This window comes from Exophiala mesophila (genome assembly GCF_000836275.1).
Source record: "Exophiala mesophila strain CBS 40295 unplaced genomic scaffold supercont1.1, whole genome shotgun sequence".
NCBI lineage: Eukaryota > Fungi > Ascomycota > Eurotiomycetes > Chaetothyriales > Herpotrichiellaceae > Exophiala > Exophiala mesophila.
In genome coordinates this window covers 2,651,534-2,666,936 of record NW_015622504.1, presented here as the reverse complement: position 1 = coordinate 2,666,936, position 15,403 = coordinate 2,651,534, and the positions used below count along the sequence as shown (strand labels likewise).

The window sequence follows — 15,403 nt, the reverse complement described above, 5'->3', positions numbered from 1 at the left end:
CCATTGCCCTCACTATAGGGGCTGGACACCTAGACCCTACGCCTAAACAAACCCCCAGGTATGCCTGCAGAAGGGCATAGCCACCACCTATCTCTTGCTGGTCGTGTTAGCCAGGGCTGCTTCGCGCATCAAGTTTTATTACGCGTACCAAGGCACCATGCTCGTTGGGCAAGTCGACCCTCCAATCATAGATTCATAATAAAATAAACCGCATCACGCGTCGTCCATTCACAGGCCAAGAATAAAACAAATTGTGCTCTTGTGCCAACCATGACCCATGACTTTACAACTGGCCAACCAACGCCTTTACTCCGGTTAAAACACGCTTCCTCTGTTTCAATCACGTTGTCTTCTCTCTCTCGACGCGAAGAATCACGACCATTCCACGGTCATGTCTCGACTACTGCACCTCGCTGCAAGTCTATGCAGCCCAACTGTTCTCCCGCATCCCAACCCTCGTCATCTGCCTATGATCTTTGTTGTTCAACTTCTCTACGCTTCGTCGACGCATCACGACCGCGCAACTGTCGTGATATAGCTCCAGCAAACCTCATGCAGGAACACAAGTCCCTCACTGTCACAACAGCTTGCCTCCTTCCCTCGTGCTCGTTTCCCTTCTCTTGCTTCACTTATATCTGTCCCCTTCCCAATCGTTGTTGATTGGAAAAGGTAGGTTTGCTTTTCTTCTTCCTTGCAGCCTGAGTCTCCTTCCATTCTGCTCCCTCTCGCTTTATAATTCTCTGTTAGCATCCTGCCTCAAGCCTTACCACTCAAGATGGCTTCGAGGTGAATAAAATCCACTCTACATTTGCATTACAGAATCTCCACTCTTCAGCTTCTTGCCTCATTCCGCAAGACTGTCTTTCTTCTTCCCTCTGACACCCTCTCGTCACTTCCTCGCAAAGATGCAAATTTTACAACATGCCTTCATCTGCATTCGCCACCTTTTGGCGAGTCGACATTACCCGAGAATGCCTTCTGTCATGTACCCCAAAGGCTGACCTGCAATCTCTGCGACTGACATGCAAAACATTTGCTGTTGATGTCGCTCCTGTTCTCTTCAAGTCGGTAGACATCAACTTTACCATCCACACCTTTTCGCGCCGGTCGCGAATGTTTGCATTGGACCGAATCGGGGCTCATGTACGAGAGCTCACCTTTACCATGCCCCATCACTCAGATACATTTCTCCCGCCCCTTTTGATCCCTGGAAGTCTAGAGGAGGTGAGATTCAATTACGAACCTCGTCATGGGGTATCGAGGCCGTCTTCGTCCTCCAGCTCCACCGGCTCTATCAATTCCACAAACTCTCTTGCTTCCTCCACATTGTCAAGCCAATCCTCCAAGTTCGGCTCGTGGGAGGTGAATGACTTGCTCGTCAAACATTATCCGCCCCTCTTTCACGCCGCAACCAATGTTGACTCTTTTCTGAGAGCCTTTGTTGCCGTGCCCAATCTGCGCCATCTTCGGATTTCTTGCCCGAACCAACCTTGTGCGCAACGATACAGGAGAAACATTGTCGACTACGCATTGCTCTCCGTCAGGGTCGCCGTCGAGCAAGCGCAACCAGCCCGGCTCGATCAATTAACCCTCGACCCGATCCACCCAGGAGCAATCTTCCACCTACGACCACAGATCAGTATAGGCTGCTCCCCAGCCTCCACCCGTGTCTGGAGCCGTATCAAGACCCTTAACATCAAGATGGACGCCTTTGAATATGGCCCTCATCAACCATCAGACCATTTGAAGATCCTGCATAGCTACTTGGCCTCCTTCCAGTCTCTTGAACAGCTCAAGTTCAAATGGCTTGGCTTCAAAGGTCCATGCCCTTTGTCTTTACACCTGGAACCCTGCACGTCTCGATCAAGCTTGCTCGACTGCTCCAATGCATGTCCCGATGCAAGCACAAAATCCGCCTTTCGTCCCCTGAAATTCCGCCGTCTCAAACAAATGTATCTGAGCAATGCCAGGCTGGACGCAACTCAAGCCTCTGTGTTTATCACATCTCATCGCAAGGTATTACACGAGTTTCAATTCGATGAATGTGATTTGCGGTCTGGAACTTGGGATGACGCCTTGGCTCCCCTGACGCGCATGGTTGGCTCTGATGCCTGGAAGGAGAAGCAAACGGCACCGGCTGAGGAAGTCATGGAAATTCCAATCATGTTAAGCCCTATTGACGAGAAGCGAGCACAGATGGATTGCGTTAATGAACGAATGTGGGACGACGTGATTATCAAGAGTCGTCATTTCCGTACACTACGCAGAGTCGGCTCTCGCTCCAAAGACCTAGTGCCGGACCAGGTCAGAAAGTTCCTGCGAACGGCCACAGTTCGCTGGCATTAAGTTTCTTGCAGATCGATCACGCTGTAACTGCGCAGCATTATACTAAGTATATACATTTTCCGGAATGATTCATTCTCTTCACACCACACATTTCCTCCCACCTCTTGCAGTTTCGTCAAGTTGCTCGAATATGGGACTATGTTTTCTTGATTAGGATCATAATGTAGCGTCCAAGTTTCTCCACCCCGTCGGAAGCGTATTTCCCCACAGATGTCGGCAAATATTATTCACGGCAGTCCCAAGTGAGAACGCGGGGTCGGATACCCGAATCCTAATACAGAGGTGAGTCCAGATCGCGGAAAGAGTCCCTCAACTTGATACACAAGCCCAAGCCCATGGTCGAAAGGGTGATAAAGAGTCGATTTCTCCATGTTAGAAGTCTTTCGAACCTCTCGTATACACGGCCACCTCGGAGACTGAGCTCCTCTACACATGAGGAGACATCGAGCATTTAATCAGCGGGAAACGCTCTCTGTTTAATCATCATCCGAGACCATGGCGAAACTCCCAGCTATCGAAGTGGTGGCCATTGAGGAACATGGAACAGTGCTCGAGACTACGATGCGCTATGTTCTTTGGGCTATAGTCGTTCTGAGCACGATGAAAGCCCTGCTCTTCATATACCAGTCCTTGACATCACCTCTACGCACGGTTCCTGGCCCGTTCCTAGCCCGCTTCGGTCGACTGTATTACTTCTACCGGGTGGCACTAGGCCGCTGGGAACACGATGACATTGCCCTTCATCGTCGGTATGGTCCCGTGGTCCGCGTGGCCTCGGACATGTACAGCATCGATTCGCCCGAAGTGGTCAAGAAGGTCTACGGAATCGGCTCGAGGTTCGCAAAGGCTGACTGGTACGAGGCGTGGAAGCATCCCAGTCCAGACCGATGGACCTTGTTCCCAGATCGAGATATGAAGAGACATGGCGAAACGAGGAAAAGGTTTCAAGCCATGTACTCCATGTCCAGTCTGGTAAATTACGAGGGTTATGTGGATGAATGTGCTGAGATATTCGGCCAGCGGTTGACCGAGTTTGCTCACCAGAAGGAGGTTGTGGATATGGGGAATTGGTTTCAGTTGTATGCATTTGGTAGGTCTTCTATGTTATTTGCTGCAATGGCTGCATTGCGCTATGATGACCTCCGTGAGCTAACTCGGTCAAGATGTAATCGGCGACATTACATATTCTCAAAGATTTGGATTCCTGGACAAAGGAGAAGATATTGCTGGCCTCTTGAAGGCTTTGCATGGGGTGCTGCGATATGGAACATTGGTTGGGATCTATGCCAGATGGCACCCATTTCTTTTTGCCATTTCAGCCAGACTAGGATGGGGCGGTGCGGCGGGTCGCAATTATTTGATGCGCTATGTCAACGAGAGGATTAAACAGAGAAAAGAGGAGAGACAAGGTGGAAAGGATGGCGAAAAGGAGCGAATGGAAGTGAGAGATGAAAACGCGCCGATGGACTTTCTCGACAAATTGATGACGGCCAACGAGAAGGATCCGGAAAAGGTCACAGCATACCATGTGTTCATGATGGGGGTGTCCAACATCATTGCTGGGTCGGATACAACGGCGGTCAGTCTGTCATCCATCCTGTACAACCTTCTGAAGCACCCTCGAACCATGGAGAAGCTCCGCAACGAGATCGAAGAGCACGAGAGACAGGGTCGGTGTGGCAACCCCAACATCTCGTTCAAGCAAAGTCAGGAGATGCCTTATTTGCAGGCCGTGATGAAGGAGGCACTGCGAATGCATCCCGCAACAGGATTGCCCATGTGGAGGGAAGTTCCTGACGAGGGAGTCGATATCTGTGGACGTTTCTTCCCCGGTGGTACTCTGGTGGGCATCAACAGCTGGTGTGCGCACTACAATCGAGAGATCTTTGGCCACGATGCTGATGTCTTTCGACCCGAGCGATGGCTGGAGGTCGAGCAGGAAGGCGGCGAACAATTCAAGGCGATGGAAGGCTATTGGATGCCATTTGGATTAGGATCGCGGACCTGCATCGGACGACATATCTCTTTCCTCGAGATGTCGAAGCTCATCCCCCAGATTGTCAGAAGATTCCACTTTGAACTGGACAATCCAAATAAGGAATGGCAGACCGAGAACAACTGGTTTGTCAAACCCATCGATTTCAGGGTGAGAGTGCAACTCAGAGAGTAGCCTTGATTGAACAAGGTTATGCATCAAGTTTCATTTACTGGGAGGCTGAAAAGGTGCAAAACCAACGGGGGTTGGATATGGTATGCATGGCTCGTGTGGAGAAGGATGATGGAATGGAAACACAGGCTCGAGCACAGGTCTGTGAGACGGGTCTGATTGTAAAGTCATCGAGTCGTAGCAGAGTCACAGAGTATAGACATGCATCACAAAGACAAACAACGCCCGTGGAGCAAGAGAAGGCGGCTAAACTTGGATCGAGGCGACGAGGCGACGAGGAGATCACACTCCAACAGGGGTTTAAGACTAGCGTGGGAGCCGATCACAGTGGCGGATGTGCGGCTACGCGCTACGACGGGGTGGACGGGGTGGTGTTGGGGCAGCATGGGCAGATGCTGGAAACTTTTTGAAAGTGGACGAAACGAGACGAAACAAAGATGATTTTATTCACGGACGGAAGATAATCAAATGGCCTACTACATCATGTAAACACCACACTTCTAAACCGTCAAAATCGGAGACACATTGATGGTTGAAGAAGTCGTTGGCAGCTTGCAACTCCCATCTGGACGAATCAATACTGGTTGTAGGTTACTTGAACGACTACTCGCTGTGATGTGGAAGCGACAAGACCATTGAGGAATGCCCAATTTCCTCGGAATCTCAAGCTTGAGCTAGTGGACAGCCCCCCCGGAATTTGACCCATCGTAGCGTTCCTGAAAGTCTTACCGTGGAAACTTGTCGATGGCGATCTTGGCTAGAAAGTGGAGTTGGTCAAGCGCCCATACAGGATACGGAGTATGCAGATGCATACGAGATAGAAGGGGGTTACAGTGGTTGTCTTGAAGTCGCTGTTCATGTCCTAGAGGGAATCACTGGAGTGTGGTCAATTGATGAGACATCCAAAGATCATGATTCATTATCCGTAGATAGGCACGGTAGGGTTCAGGGTTGACAATATTATTAGGCATTTGACGAACAGCCACCCAACATATCACAAAGACCAAGAGCCCCCTAGTGGGATTAGGCGAGCAAGGCGAGATTGTGCATGATGACGACCACCGTGTCACCCTTTTCAAGTCATACCAAATAAGTACAGCAGATAGGTACTCGGACATTATACGGTGTGATATAGTGGGAGACAAGCCTTATTCATGACCAAACGCAGCTGATAGCTTCAAGTTGTCAATAATAATAACAAGAAGAATCTAGGCTCAAGCATGCCATCCGCGCCCCTGGCAAATGCTACAGTGGCTACAGTTACAATGCCTGGGCGATGGATGCTGAGTGATGATATCACCAAAAGCTAGGGTACGAGTACACAACCATCACGCATCACCATTGACATCTTTACCTGCACCAGATGGCCGAGGGGCTGCAACAGATAAAACGTCCCTTGTAAAAGATGTACTGCCAGCAACGGCTGCCCGCAATTCATGCCATGATGCCCAACATCAAACCATGCCTACCAGTAACATTGCTTCCCCCCAGCCGACCAGATAATCTACCTAGTCCAGGCTTTGGCACCTTTGCATCTAGACCGCTCAGCTGCCGATCCTCACTGCAGTCTCGCCCATTTTCCACCTGGGAGGATTCTGTGATCGTCACCATTATTGATGAGTTGAAGGTTTGCGGTCTCGATCTGTTGTCAGTTTGTCCGCTGTATTGCTCCCCGTCTCTCGTCACTTCTACTTAGTCCTCCCACTCCGTAGTTAGCGGCGCATCCATCCACCCGCGGAGCAGTCGAACCGTGAGCATTTATTGTTGGTAGGCCGAAAAGGTATTGAGGGCCAGCCACCCAAAGGACACCGGCACGGGTTTGCTAGTGCCCAGTTCCACCTGGCGAGGAGCGTGGAGCAGCCACTGTGGTAGTCTAGTCCACCTTGGTCCCGGCTCCGTCTCTTCTGCAGCATTGTGAATGGCCGAGAGTGACGAGTTGATGACAGGGGTGAGCCACAGTTGATTCTTCTCTTCCCTTTCCTTTTGCCCACATCTGCCACTGCTGCCCTGCTCGCCCCGTCCTGCCCGCCTGCCGCCCACTGTCTTTGAGCGGCTCCAAGCGCTTGCAAAAGGCGTGATAACCGCTGCTCTTGGTAGTTGGTCCAAACCAACCGCCACTTCGTCTAGGCAGAAGGTCCCTCCGCACTCCCTAACTTAGGTTGCTTGTGTTCTACAGGCGGCTGCCCAGGTTCTCACAACCTCTTGTTGGTAGATTCCTAGGTACCAAAGCACGTTTCGCCCAACCCAATCCAAGCCAGCGAGACCAGCTCCTCCCTCTTCCCTCCTCCCCCGACCACCGAACACCGACCAGCGCCGTGTACCTATCGACTACGAGTAACTACTAACCACTAACAACTTGGTTACTACCTACCTACCTTAGTACTTGCTACAACCTACCCTACCTGCCTACCTTCTACTTGCTATCTCCCTGCTCCTCAACCTCCCTCTCTTCTCGTCATCTTGCCCAACTCCAACACCTTACAACCTTTGTTGATCACCGCTCTTTCTCTTTCGCATCAACCCCAACTCCATCTTTTCAACCACCACCCTTTCTTCTATCTCACATTTGCGCATCACCTTTGGCTTTCACTCTTTACCAATTGTGCGCGCCGCGATACTCCCGGCCGTTACAGGCCAACCTCGCCCCACATGAGTGGCAGCGCTGCCACTCAGCCTTCATCTGGTATGGCTCATCCTCCGACCCTCACTGACATGATCGCTCCAAAAGACTATCTTCATGTCACTTTGCTGCTCGTCCGATTTGACTTCTAAAATGTTTCTATCTAGGCGCCGCCACCCAAGGCCTTGCTCCTGCCCTCAATCCACCTGCCGACTTGTCCTCCTCAACTCTCCAGAACAATGACACAATGACAGAGGTGCCTACTAAACAGTCCTCACTCGTTAAGATCCCTTCCCGCACATCATCAAACACAAAGCCCACCGACCCAACGACTTCCAATTCCACTCCAGTTCCGGCTGTCCCAGACGAGCCTCCCTCTACCCCCAGGCGTGGCTCTAAGCGAAGTCTCCTGAGTCGAAGTCGCAACAATAGCAGGAGCAGTCGGAAATCAGCCAGAGCCACTCGAGCTGTTGATCCTTCCAAGACAGCTGCCCCTCCTATTTCACAACCAGAATCCTCAAGACCCGAAAAGAAATCGCGTGGCGGCTTTCTTGCATTCTTGAATTGCTGCAGTCCTTCTGACGACCTCGTTCAGACCAAGTCGGATGAGCCTGACGTTGCCGCGAAGAAGATTAATATCCAGACCACCACACAAAGGTCGGCCGGCCGACCCCAAGACCCAACCTCAATTCCAGAGACCGAGAAAACCCTCCAAGGAGAAGCAAGTCTGGACGAGAAGACTACAACTCTGGGTGACGAAGATCAGCCCGAGCTATCCGAGAAGAATCGGTTGGACGATGGACGACCGAGAATATCGAGGGAAGATGCCCAGCGGGACCGCGTTGCTCCTGTCACATCCACAACGAATCCCACCCTAGCTGCGACGGCCTCCAAACCAATCGACCAGGCCAGTTCTTCTGACCAGCATGATCAGTCCAAGTCGACATCCGCTGCGGTTCCCAACGTCAAGATCGTTGGCGCTGCAGCAGCTCAGTCCAATAATTCTGACCAATCCGAAAGCCACGATGATGGGAGGAGGAGAAACAGCGATGTCGAGATGCCAGACGCCCCGCCTGATACGTCGACAATCGACGACGAGCCATTAGATGAGCCGGCTCAGCCAGCCGAATTACAACCTCGAGTAGCCCTGCCGCCGCCTCCACCGCTCGCCCAGCGACAGGAACAAGTCGGGACCAACGAAGCGCCCCCCGTCCCAGAGCCTCCCCCAGAGAAGACTACATGGCTACTTCCTCCGATCCAACCTCGATTCAAAGGCCGCAAGTGCTTAGTTTTGGATCTCGATGAAACGCTGGTACACAGCAGCTTCAAGATCCTCAACCAGGCAGACTTCACCATTCCAGTCGAAATTGAAGGTCAATACCACAACGTCTATGTCATCAAGCGACCGGGAGTCGATGCATTCATGAAGAGAGTGGGCGAATTGTACGAGGTGGTTGTTTTCACAGCTTCTGTCTCGAAATACGGCGACCCTTTGTTAGACCAACTTGACATTCACCATGTTGTGCACCATCGACTATTCAGAGAAAGCTGTTACAATCACCAGGGCAACTATGTCAAGGTAAGAGGATCTGGAGAACCAGTTATCAGGATGCAAGTTGCTAACACCCTATTAGGATTTGTCCCAGGTTGGGAGGGATCTCAAAGAGACCATCATCATCGACAACTCACCAACATCATATATCTTCCATCCACAACACGCTGTACCGATCAGCTCCTGGTTCTCTGACGCCCACGATAACGAGCTCCTGGACCTTATACCAGTGCTAGAAGATCTCGCGGGTCCCAAGGTGCAGGACGTCAGCCTGGTGTTGGATGTTGCCCTATGAGAGGCTGTCCTTAATCGCTTCCAAGGACGACATTCTTGTTTCTTGCCAGGGTTGTTTGTTTCTTCCGTTGATCAACAGTCCCTGGGCATTCATTGTGTGGGGCTGCAGCGGAAAGAGACGACAATGCTGAACCTTTTGACAGTATTGTCATCGCAGAAGGCAGTGGATCTTTGGTCCAATACTACCTCACGAAGAAAAAGTTGTCTTCGCCGTGCCTAAGGCACCGGAATCAAAATCAATTCAATCGCCCCGTGAACGAGGTCGCCATTAGCGACATTCTATCCGTCGGTCCAAAATCTTGACTCCAGATGAGACTTTGGTGGTCCATGGAGCCGGCATGGGGATTGTTTCTTTTGTTTTTTAATTGCATATGGCGGGAGTGTGGACCGGGAAAGCGAACCGAAGCTCGAAACAGAGTGGAAGCTGGAAGCATCCAAGCCTTGGACTCCAAGAAACAAGCAAGCGTTCTCCTTTTTTGATTATGAGGCATTGGGGGTGTACAGTCATGTTGCTGGAAGTGGGTGAGCGGAAGTGGGTGAGCAGAAGAGCGTCAACCACAATAGTACAGCGGTCACTTGAAGGGGCGAGGACTGAGGGTATTACAGGAGCCTCACACCCGTGGCGCGACATTTATTTGGACCCATTTTGCCCGCCTGCCAGGCAGACACATTATTTGATATCAACATGTCGGTATGCTCTAAACTGGAAGAAGATGAAGCTGAAGCATTGGTGCGTAAATGCGAGGCAGAGGATAAGATAGCGAAAACGAGGCACCGGCCTTGATCATTCTACAGATTATATATCATCTACACCCGGGGATTTTGGTGTTCAACTTGTGGTGTGCATATTGTTCAGGCGGGTAAATCGCTGATGAACTGTGACATCAACCTCCCTACTTCATCTGACGCCTCAATACAGTGCCAATGTCCCACGCCAGGGAGGATTTCCATGCGCTTGTTCACAGAGGCCCACTGGCTCAGAATATATTCACACCCAGCAACCGGGGCCGACTTGTCCTCCTGGCCAGCAATGATCAACATGGGCACATGGACAGCACTATACTCCGGAGGCTCAGCCAGCTCGATGGCGCGGCAGTTGGCAATGTATCCTTGGGGGTCCTGAGCCAGAAGCATTTCCCGAATGAATGCCTTTTGAAGCGCGGTAGCTTCTGGGCCTGTTGCTGCCGCGGGGATAGTATTGGCCATGACTTCCATACCACCATCACGCACAGCACCAATCCGCTTTGCAAAGATGGCTGCGACACTCGGCGATGGGTGGACGGGTCCAATACAAATTCCCGCGACAATCCGGTCTGGGCTCGTGGCAGCGATCTGGCTTGGTAGCATTCCACCCATGGAATAGCCAACGATGATGGCCTTGGAGATTGACAGGTGGTCAAGTAGACCAATGGCATCGGAGGCTATCGATGTGATAGTAGTTGGAGTATCAGGAGTGTAAGATGACCGTCCAGCGCCATCGTTGTCGAACACGACCACTCGATGTGTACTGAGGTAGGGTAGCAATGACATGAAATAATTCTGCGTTGATCCTAGGCCATGAATGAAAAGGAGAGTTTTTGAAAGGCCCGCTGATGGCGGTGAGGCTGATGGTCCGACATCTGTATAATGAAGTGTGTGGTTGTTGATCGTCACAAACGGCATGCTTGTTTGATGTAGATATACTGAGAGGGAGAGAGTTGAATATGTGTGTTTGTGTGTCTGTGTGAGATAGTAGAGGTTGTAAAAATCACATCTGAAGCGTCATAGGCCTACGAAACAAAATATCACAAAATATCAATCAACTCTTACTCATTCTGTCGTTCCGCCAATGTCGTCGTCCATGTGGCCCGACAGGACCTGATCCCGAGGAACTTGAGCCGCCGGCAACTTGCAGAACCACGCATTTGTCTGGGTCAAGGGTACGGCCCGAGCACGTTATCTTTCGGAGATGTCTTCTTTTTAATGGAGCTCGCTGTCCTATACCTACAATTGAATGTATTTGGTACGAAGGGAGGGTAGTTGAGATACTCAATGTGATAACTCGCGACATCGACTTTGTCCGAATTGGGATATGCCATTTCATGCACCTCATATCTGCAGATGGCATGGCATTTGTCCATATGGAATACTTGCTACTACTCCGTAGTATTGACAGCGGGTAGATTCAACACAGCCACGAATGTTGAAGTTGAGGTGGCGCCCAGTCAAGACCAGGCCGAGAGAGCCGAGAAGCTAGAGACCGCCCTCGTCCAACACCCCGAGTTTTAACTGGCTTTGTCAGGTTTAGGTCCCCACGGTCCCTTATGGGCTCGACCTTATAGGCTACGGGTGCTTGCACCTCGGCCCAGGACCACCTTACATCTCAACCATGAATAATATTATTTAGCCGAGAGCTTACCTTGAAGGTCTCGATATGCTGAGAAATATGTGTACATCAGACTGATACCTACTTTTAGCACCGTCATTTAGGTCGCACAGAAGTACCTATCAATTAACTGATTGTTTGTACGACAGTACGTGCAAGGATTGTCTCGTCAATTACCGAGCTCATCCGGGCTCGATTGTGATACATATTAGTAGTTTGAGGCCTCAAATTTTGATACTGACAGGTGCAAATGTAATTGATCTTTTGGATCCAGTGCGAAGCTTTAAATGATGGACACGCTGTCAGCTCCATGGCCAGTCGTGCCGCACCCAAATGGCCACTTTCTAACCAGAAGTAGGAAAGACCTTTGAAACTAGCCAGATGACCGAGAAGCTTGTCCTACACAAACTCCACCAGGGTTTTGGAGCTTGGGTGTCGATCCAGGATTGCACAATGACAGCTATCGAGATGATCCCTATGGATTAAGAGATATACTAATCAACCTTTTTTCCATGCCGCATGGTCTGCATTATCTCTCACCATTAGGCATTCTGGCGGTAAGCAAGTCTGATTAGTGGGGGCTATCGGCCTTGAGATGGGAGTTTCGTAGCCCGAAGAGCTCCAAAAGGCTTTAGGTTGACACGGGCATACTACTTTTAGTTAGGCTCCTATGGCGCCAGTGGCTCTCTCGGCCCCTAGTAATCTTTAGGGTTTGGTTCAGGGTTTGGCTCAGGGTTGCACCATCTGCAAATCCCATGCAGGCACTGCAGGTCAACGTCTGGCTGGCATGTGTCGCGCCTCCGGAAGTAGCTATACCTTTATCCACCCGGGCGGCGTGGACGAGGGCAAAGCACGCACGGGAGCATGTTGAACGGGGCCGAGGGGCCTGCCGTGCCTACGATGGGGATTTTATTAGCTGTAGCAGGCCACCGCACAGACTATCAGGCACACAGTGTCTTTGCAGGGATGCCTGGGCAGCCATTGGCACCCACTACTGGCTCCTGACCTACTCCATACCGTCAACTGGCCAGTGGCCAACGGACAAATATTGTTGAGGCGTTCCATCGAGACTGGGATGCCCGTCCACGTAAAAAAGTCCAAGTCTCTGTACACGTACGTACATCAGCGACAGGTCCAGTGTCTTGACTGTCTTGACTGTCTTGAGTGTGTCGTGTGGTGAGTGTCAAGCACAGACAACGCCAGTCTGCGTCCATATCCGTGTCTGCCGCACTGCACCTTCTCTTCATATCTCACCACTTTACTGCAGGCGTTCCTATTCTGTCGCCTGCAACCTTGACCACTTGGAGCCTTGCATTCTTGTCGTCGTTTCTTCCTTTCCTTATCTCTCTTCCCGTTCACTCTACTCTTGGTCATCTTCTAGTTGTCTTTCACAAATCTGGCACTCTGTGCCTGTTGCACTCGCTTTTGTCCTTTCTGACCTCCCCAAGGGGGCCATACACATAATGTCTCCCGACGTCCGGCTTCACCTTTGGTGGCCAACTTACCTCATTTTAATCTTCACATGCTTATCCCAAGCATTCTATATCCCAGGTGAGTCGAGTCTAAATCTAGCCTGGGTTCTGGGTTCTGGGTTCCGAGTTCCCGGTCGAGGGTGCTGTGGGTGAAGTATCACTGCTTCTTACACCCGTGACAGGTTATTCAATACGCACTTATCAGAACGATGAAAACATCCCCTTACTCGTCAACAAAGTCTACTCAGACAACAGCCCTCTTCAATATGCCTATTTCGAACTCCCTTTTGTCTGCCCTCCCACGGGTCGGAAACATCCAGGCTCGTCGTTTGCTAGCGGCCACAGCGTTCCTCTCAACCTCGGAGAAGTCCTCCGCGGCGATCGTATCAAGACGTCAGACTTTGAGATCAACATGGGCCAGGATGTCGAATGTCAATATCTGTGCGACAGAGTCGTCGATCGACGACAGATGAAATGGGCCCAGGACCTGATCGAGGAGGGTTATGTCACCGAGTGGATCTTGGACAACCTCCCTGGCGCGACTTCTTTTACTACTCCAGACCGATCAAAGAAATACTATGCTGCTGGCTTCAAGATGGGATACAAGGGCTATGACATGGCCACCGGCAAACAGAGGTATTACCTGAACAATCACCATACCTTGGTGGTCCGTTGGCGCAGAGCCTCCGGACGGGCCGGCGATGCTGGCGGAAATGTCATTGTCGGCTTCGAGGTCTACGCAAAGAGTATTTATGGAAACCATCGGAACGAGACGGGCTGTCCGCTCGATGTTGCCGCTGACCACGACCCCTTTGCCCTCTACATGTCGCCCAAACCCAACGACGACCTCAGAACGCAGTACGCTGATTCCTCCTACATACCCGACTATGCCGATATGGACGATGGCTCGACCTTGACCATTCCATACACCTACTCGGTTTATTTCCGCGAGACCACCGACATTGAATGGGCGAATAGATGGGATCTCTACTTTACCGATCAGTCCGAAAGTTCCTTCACCCACTGGCTCGCCATCGTCAACTCGTTGATCATCTCGGGCGTTCTCGGCGCCGTTTGCATCGTTATCTGGGGACGAACCATGCAGGGAGACGTCAGAGGAAGAGGAGACGGCGTTCTTGAGGAGGCACGGCTCCGCATCACCAAATTCGGAGACAAGAAATCATTGGGCAATGGACTGCTGGAGAAGATATCGGAACCAGGCCCGGACGACGATACCTGCTCGGATGAAGAGCCCTCGGAGGAGCTCACGGGCTGGAAAATGCTACACGGCGACGTGTTTAGACCACCTCCTTACGGCGGTTTGTTGGCACCGCTGGTCGGCTCTGGAATGCAACTCGTTTTCATGGTTGGTGGACTCCTGGTCCTCAGTTGCATTGGGGTCTTGAATCCTAGCTGGCGTGGAGGATTTGTGAGCGTGGGTGTTGGTCTATTTGTTTTTGCTGGATGTTTCTCTGGCTACTTCTCAGCCCGAGTGTACAAGACATTTGGCGGGCAGAACTGGCGCAAGAACACGATGATGGTAAGTCGAGTCCATTGCATTGTGCAACGAATGGGGAAGGACTAACTCAACCACTCTAGACTGCTCTTCTTTTCCCCGGGCTACTCTTCACTCTGGTCTTTGTGCTCAACCTCTTCACGTGGGCACAGGCATCGTCGACAGCCATCCCCTTCTCCACGCTGGTGGCCTTGGCTTCGCTGTGGCTTCTGATCCAACTCCCGTTGGTCCACATTGGCTCGTTTTATGGGTACCATCGCTCGTCAGCGTGGGAACATCCCACGCGAACGAATGCCATACCGCGACAGATCCCCCCACGAGCATGGTATGCTCAACATCAGATTGGGTTGGCACTAGGAGCAGGACTCGTGTCGTTTGCGGTGCTTTTCATCGAACTCATCTTTGTCTTCAAGTCTCTGTACCTCGACAAGTCGTCCTACTACTACGTATTTGGGTTCCTGAGCATCATTGCGGCTCTTTTGTCCATTACGATTGCCGAGACAGTCATGATTACGACTTATATTCAATTATGCGCAGAAAATTACCATTGGTGGTGGCAGTCATTTTTCGTGGGAGGGGCGTCTGGGGCCTGGATATTCATCTACTCGATTTGGTATTACTGGACGAGGCTCCACATTGAAGGGTTCATCAGCAGCCTGTTATTTTTCAGTTACAGCGCACTCGCGTGTGCGGTGTACGCCATGGCCACGGGGACCATTGGGTTCTTGACCGCCTATGTTTTTGTTCGCAGGATTTACGGAGGCGTCAAGGTGGACTGAGAGTCCCCGTGAGCCACATGGATGGTGGGTCAATGATGCAGGTCCAGGACCCCATGGAGCAAGAACCGTGCTTGCGGCCTTGTCGATTTGTATAGATGAGCAGCATGGAGAAGATGGTTGGGTAGAAAGTCCCCATCCAAATATGGCTACCACAAGAATCCATACGGAATAATGATTTTCATTGATTGATCAGTATCCATATGAATGACCTGACACGGTGAAAGCTGTCTCCCCTGTATGCCGTGTCGCGACTTGTCAGGTTTCTCGCGTGCTCTCTCTGCTGATTCGAGCT

At 51.2% G+C, this 15,403-nt stretch overlaps 5 protein-coding genes across 6 annotated transcripts; 4 read left to right on the top strand and 1 right to left on the bottom strand.

Moving 5' to 3' along the window:
• Positions 1-679: 679 nt before the first annotated feature.
• PV10_00844 (uncharacterized protein) lies at positions 680-2,430 on the top strand. The gene has a single exon (XM_016364967.1). It carries the CDS (start codon positions 922-924, stop codon positions 2,344-2,346), a length of 1,425 nt encoding a protein of 474 aa, XP_016228616.1. The 5' UTR covers positions 680-921; the 3' UTR covers positions 2,347-2,430.
• Positions 2,431-2,770: 340 nt separating this feature from the next.
• On the top strand, positions 2,771-4,628 carry PV10_00843 (uncharacterized protein). The gene is made up of 2 exons (XM_016364966.1): positions 2,771-3,436; positions 3,510-4,628. Exons 1-2 carry the CDS (start codon positions 2,842-2,844, stop codon positions 4,514-4,516), a joined length of 1,602 nt encoding a protein of 533 aa, XP_016228615.1. The 5' UTR covers positions 2,771-2,841; the 3' UTR covers positions 4,517-4,628.
• A 2,267-nt stretch (positions 4,629-6,895) lies between these two features.
• Positions 6,896-9,811, top strand: PV10_00842 (uncharacterized protein). Its single transcript, XM_016364965.1, has 3 exons — positions 6,896-7,196; positions 7,301-8,712; positions 8,768-9,811. The coding sequence occupies exons 1-3, from the start codon at positions 7,163-7,165 to the stop codon at positions 8,978-8,980; spliced, it is 1,659 nt and encodes a 552-aa protein (XP_016228614.1). The 5' UTR covers positions 6,896-7,162; the 3' UTR covers positions 8,981-9,811.
• PV10_00841 (uncharacterized protein) lies at positions 9,731-10,791 on the bottom strand. Its single transcript, XM_016364964.1, has one exon. The coding sequence runs from the start codon at positions 10,639-10,641 to the stop codon at positions 9,832-9,834; it is 810 nt and encodes a 269-aa protein (XP_016228613.1). The 5' UTR covers positions 10,642-10,791; the 3' UTR covers positions 9,731-9,831.
• Positions 10,792-12,499: 1,708 nt separating this feature from the next.
• Positions 12,500-15,306, top strand: PV10_00840. 2 transcript variants are annotated; one of them, XM_016364962.1, is made up of 3 exons: positions 12,500-12,895; positions 12,999-14,356; positions 14,416-15,306. In XM_016364962.1, the coding sequence occupies exons 1-3, from the start codon at positions 12,808-12,810 to the stop codon at positions 15,109-15,111; spliced, it is 2,142 nt and encodes a 713-aa protein (XP_016228611.1). In that variant the 5' UTR covers positions 12,500-12,807; the 3' UTR covers positions 15,112-15,306. The 2 variants fall into 2 exon arrangements, with proteins under 2 accessions (XP_016228611.1, XP_016228612.1); XM_016364963.1 differs by having other exon boundaries at positions 12,500-14,356.
• The last annotated feature ends 97 nt before the right edge of the window (positions 15,307-15,403 follow it).

Coding starts and splice junctions, on each gene's coding strand:
- PV10_00844 (XM_016364967.1), top strand. CDS start 922: ATGCCTTCATCTGCATTCGCCACCTTTTGGCGAGTCGACATTACCCGA.
- PV10_00843 (XM_016364966.1), top strand. CDS start 2,842: ATGGCGAAACTCCCAGCTATCGAAGTGGTGGCCATTGAGGAACATGGA. Junction 3,437..3,509: donor GTTTCAGTTGTATGCATTTG/GTAGGTCTTCTA, acceptor AACTCGGTCAAG/ATGTAATCGGCGACATTACA.
- PV10_00842 (XM_016364965.1), top strand. CDS start 7,163: ATGAGTGGCAGCGCTGCCACTCAGCCTTCATCTG. Junction 7,197..7,300: donor TGCCACTCAGCCTTCATCTG/GTATGGCTCATC, acceptor GTTTCTATCTAG/GCGCCGCCACCCAAGGCCTT. Junction 8,713..8,767: donor ACCAGGGCAACTATGTCAAG/GTAAGAGGATCT, acceptor ACACCCTATTAG/GATTTGTCCCAGGTTGGGAG.
- PV10_00841 (XM_016364964.1), bottom strand. CDS start 10,641: ATGCCGTTTGTGACGATCAACAACCACACACTTCATTATACAGATGTC.
- PV10_00840 (XM_016364962.1), top strand. CDS start 12,808: ATGTCTCCCGACGTCCGGCTTCACCTTTGGTGGCCAACTTACCTCATT. Junction 12,896..12,998: donor CCAAGCATTCTATATCCCAG/GTGAGTCGAGTC, acceptor CACCCGTGACAG/GTTATTCAATACGCACTTAT. Junction 14,357..14,415: donor GGCGCAAGAACACGATGATG/GTAAGTCGAGTC, acceptor CAACCACTCTAG/ACTGCTCTTCTTTTCCCCGG.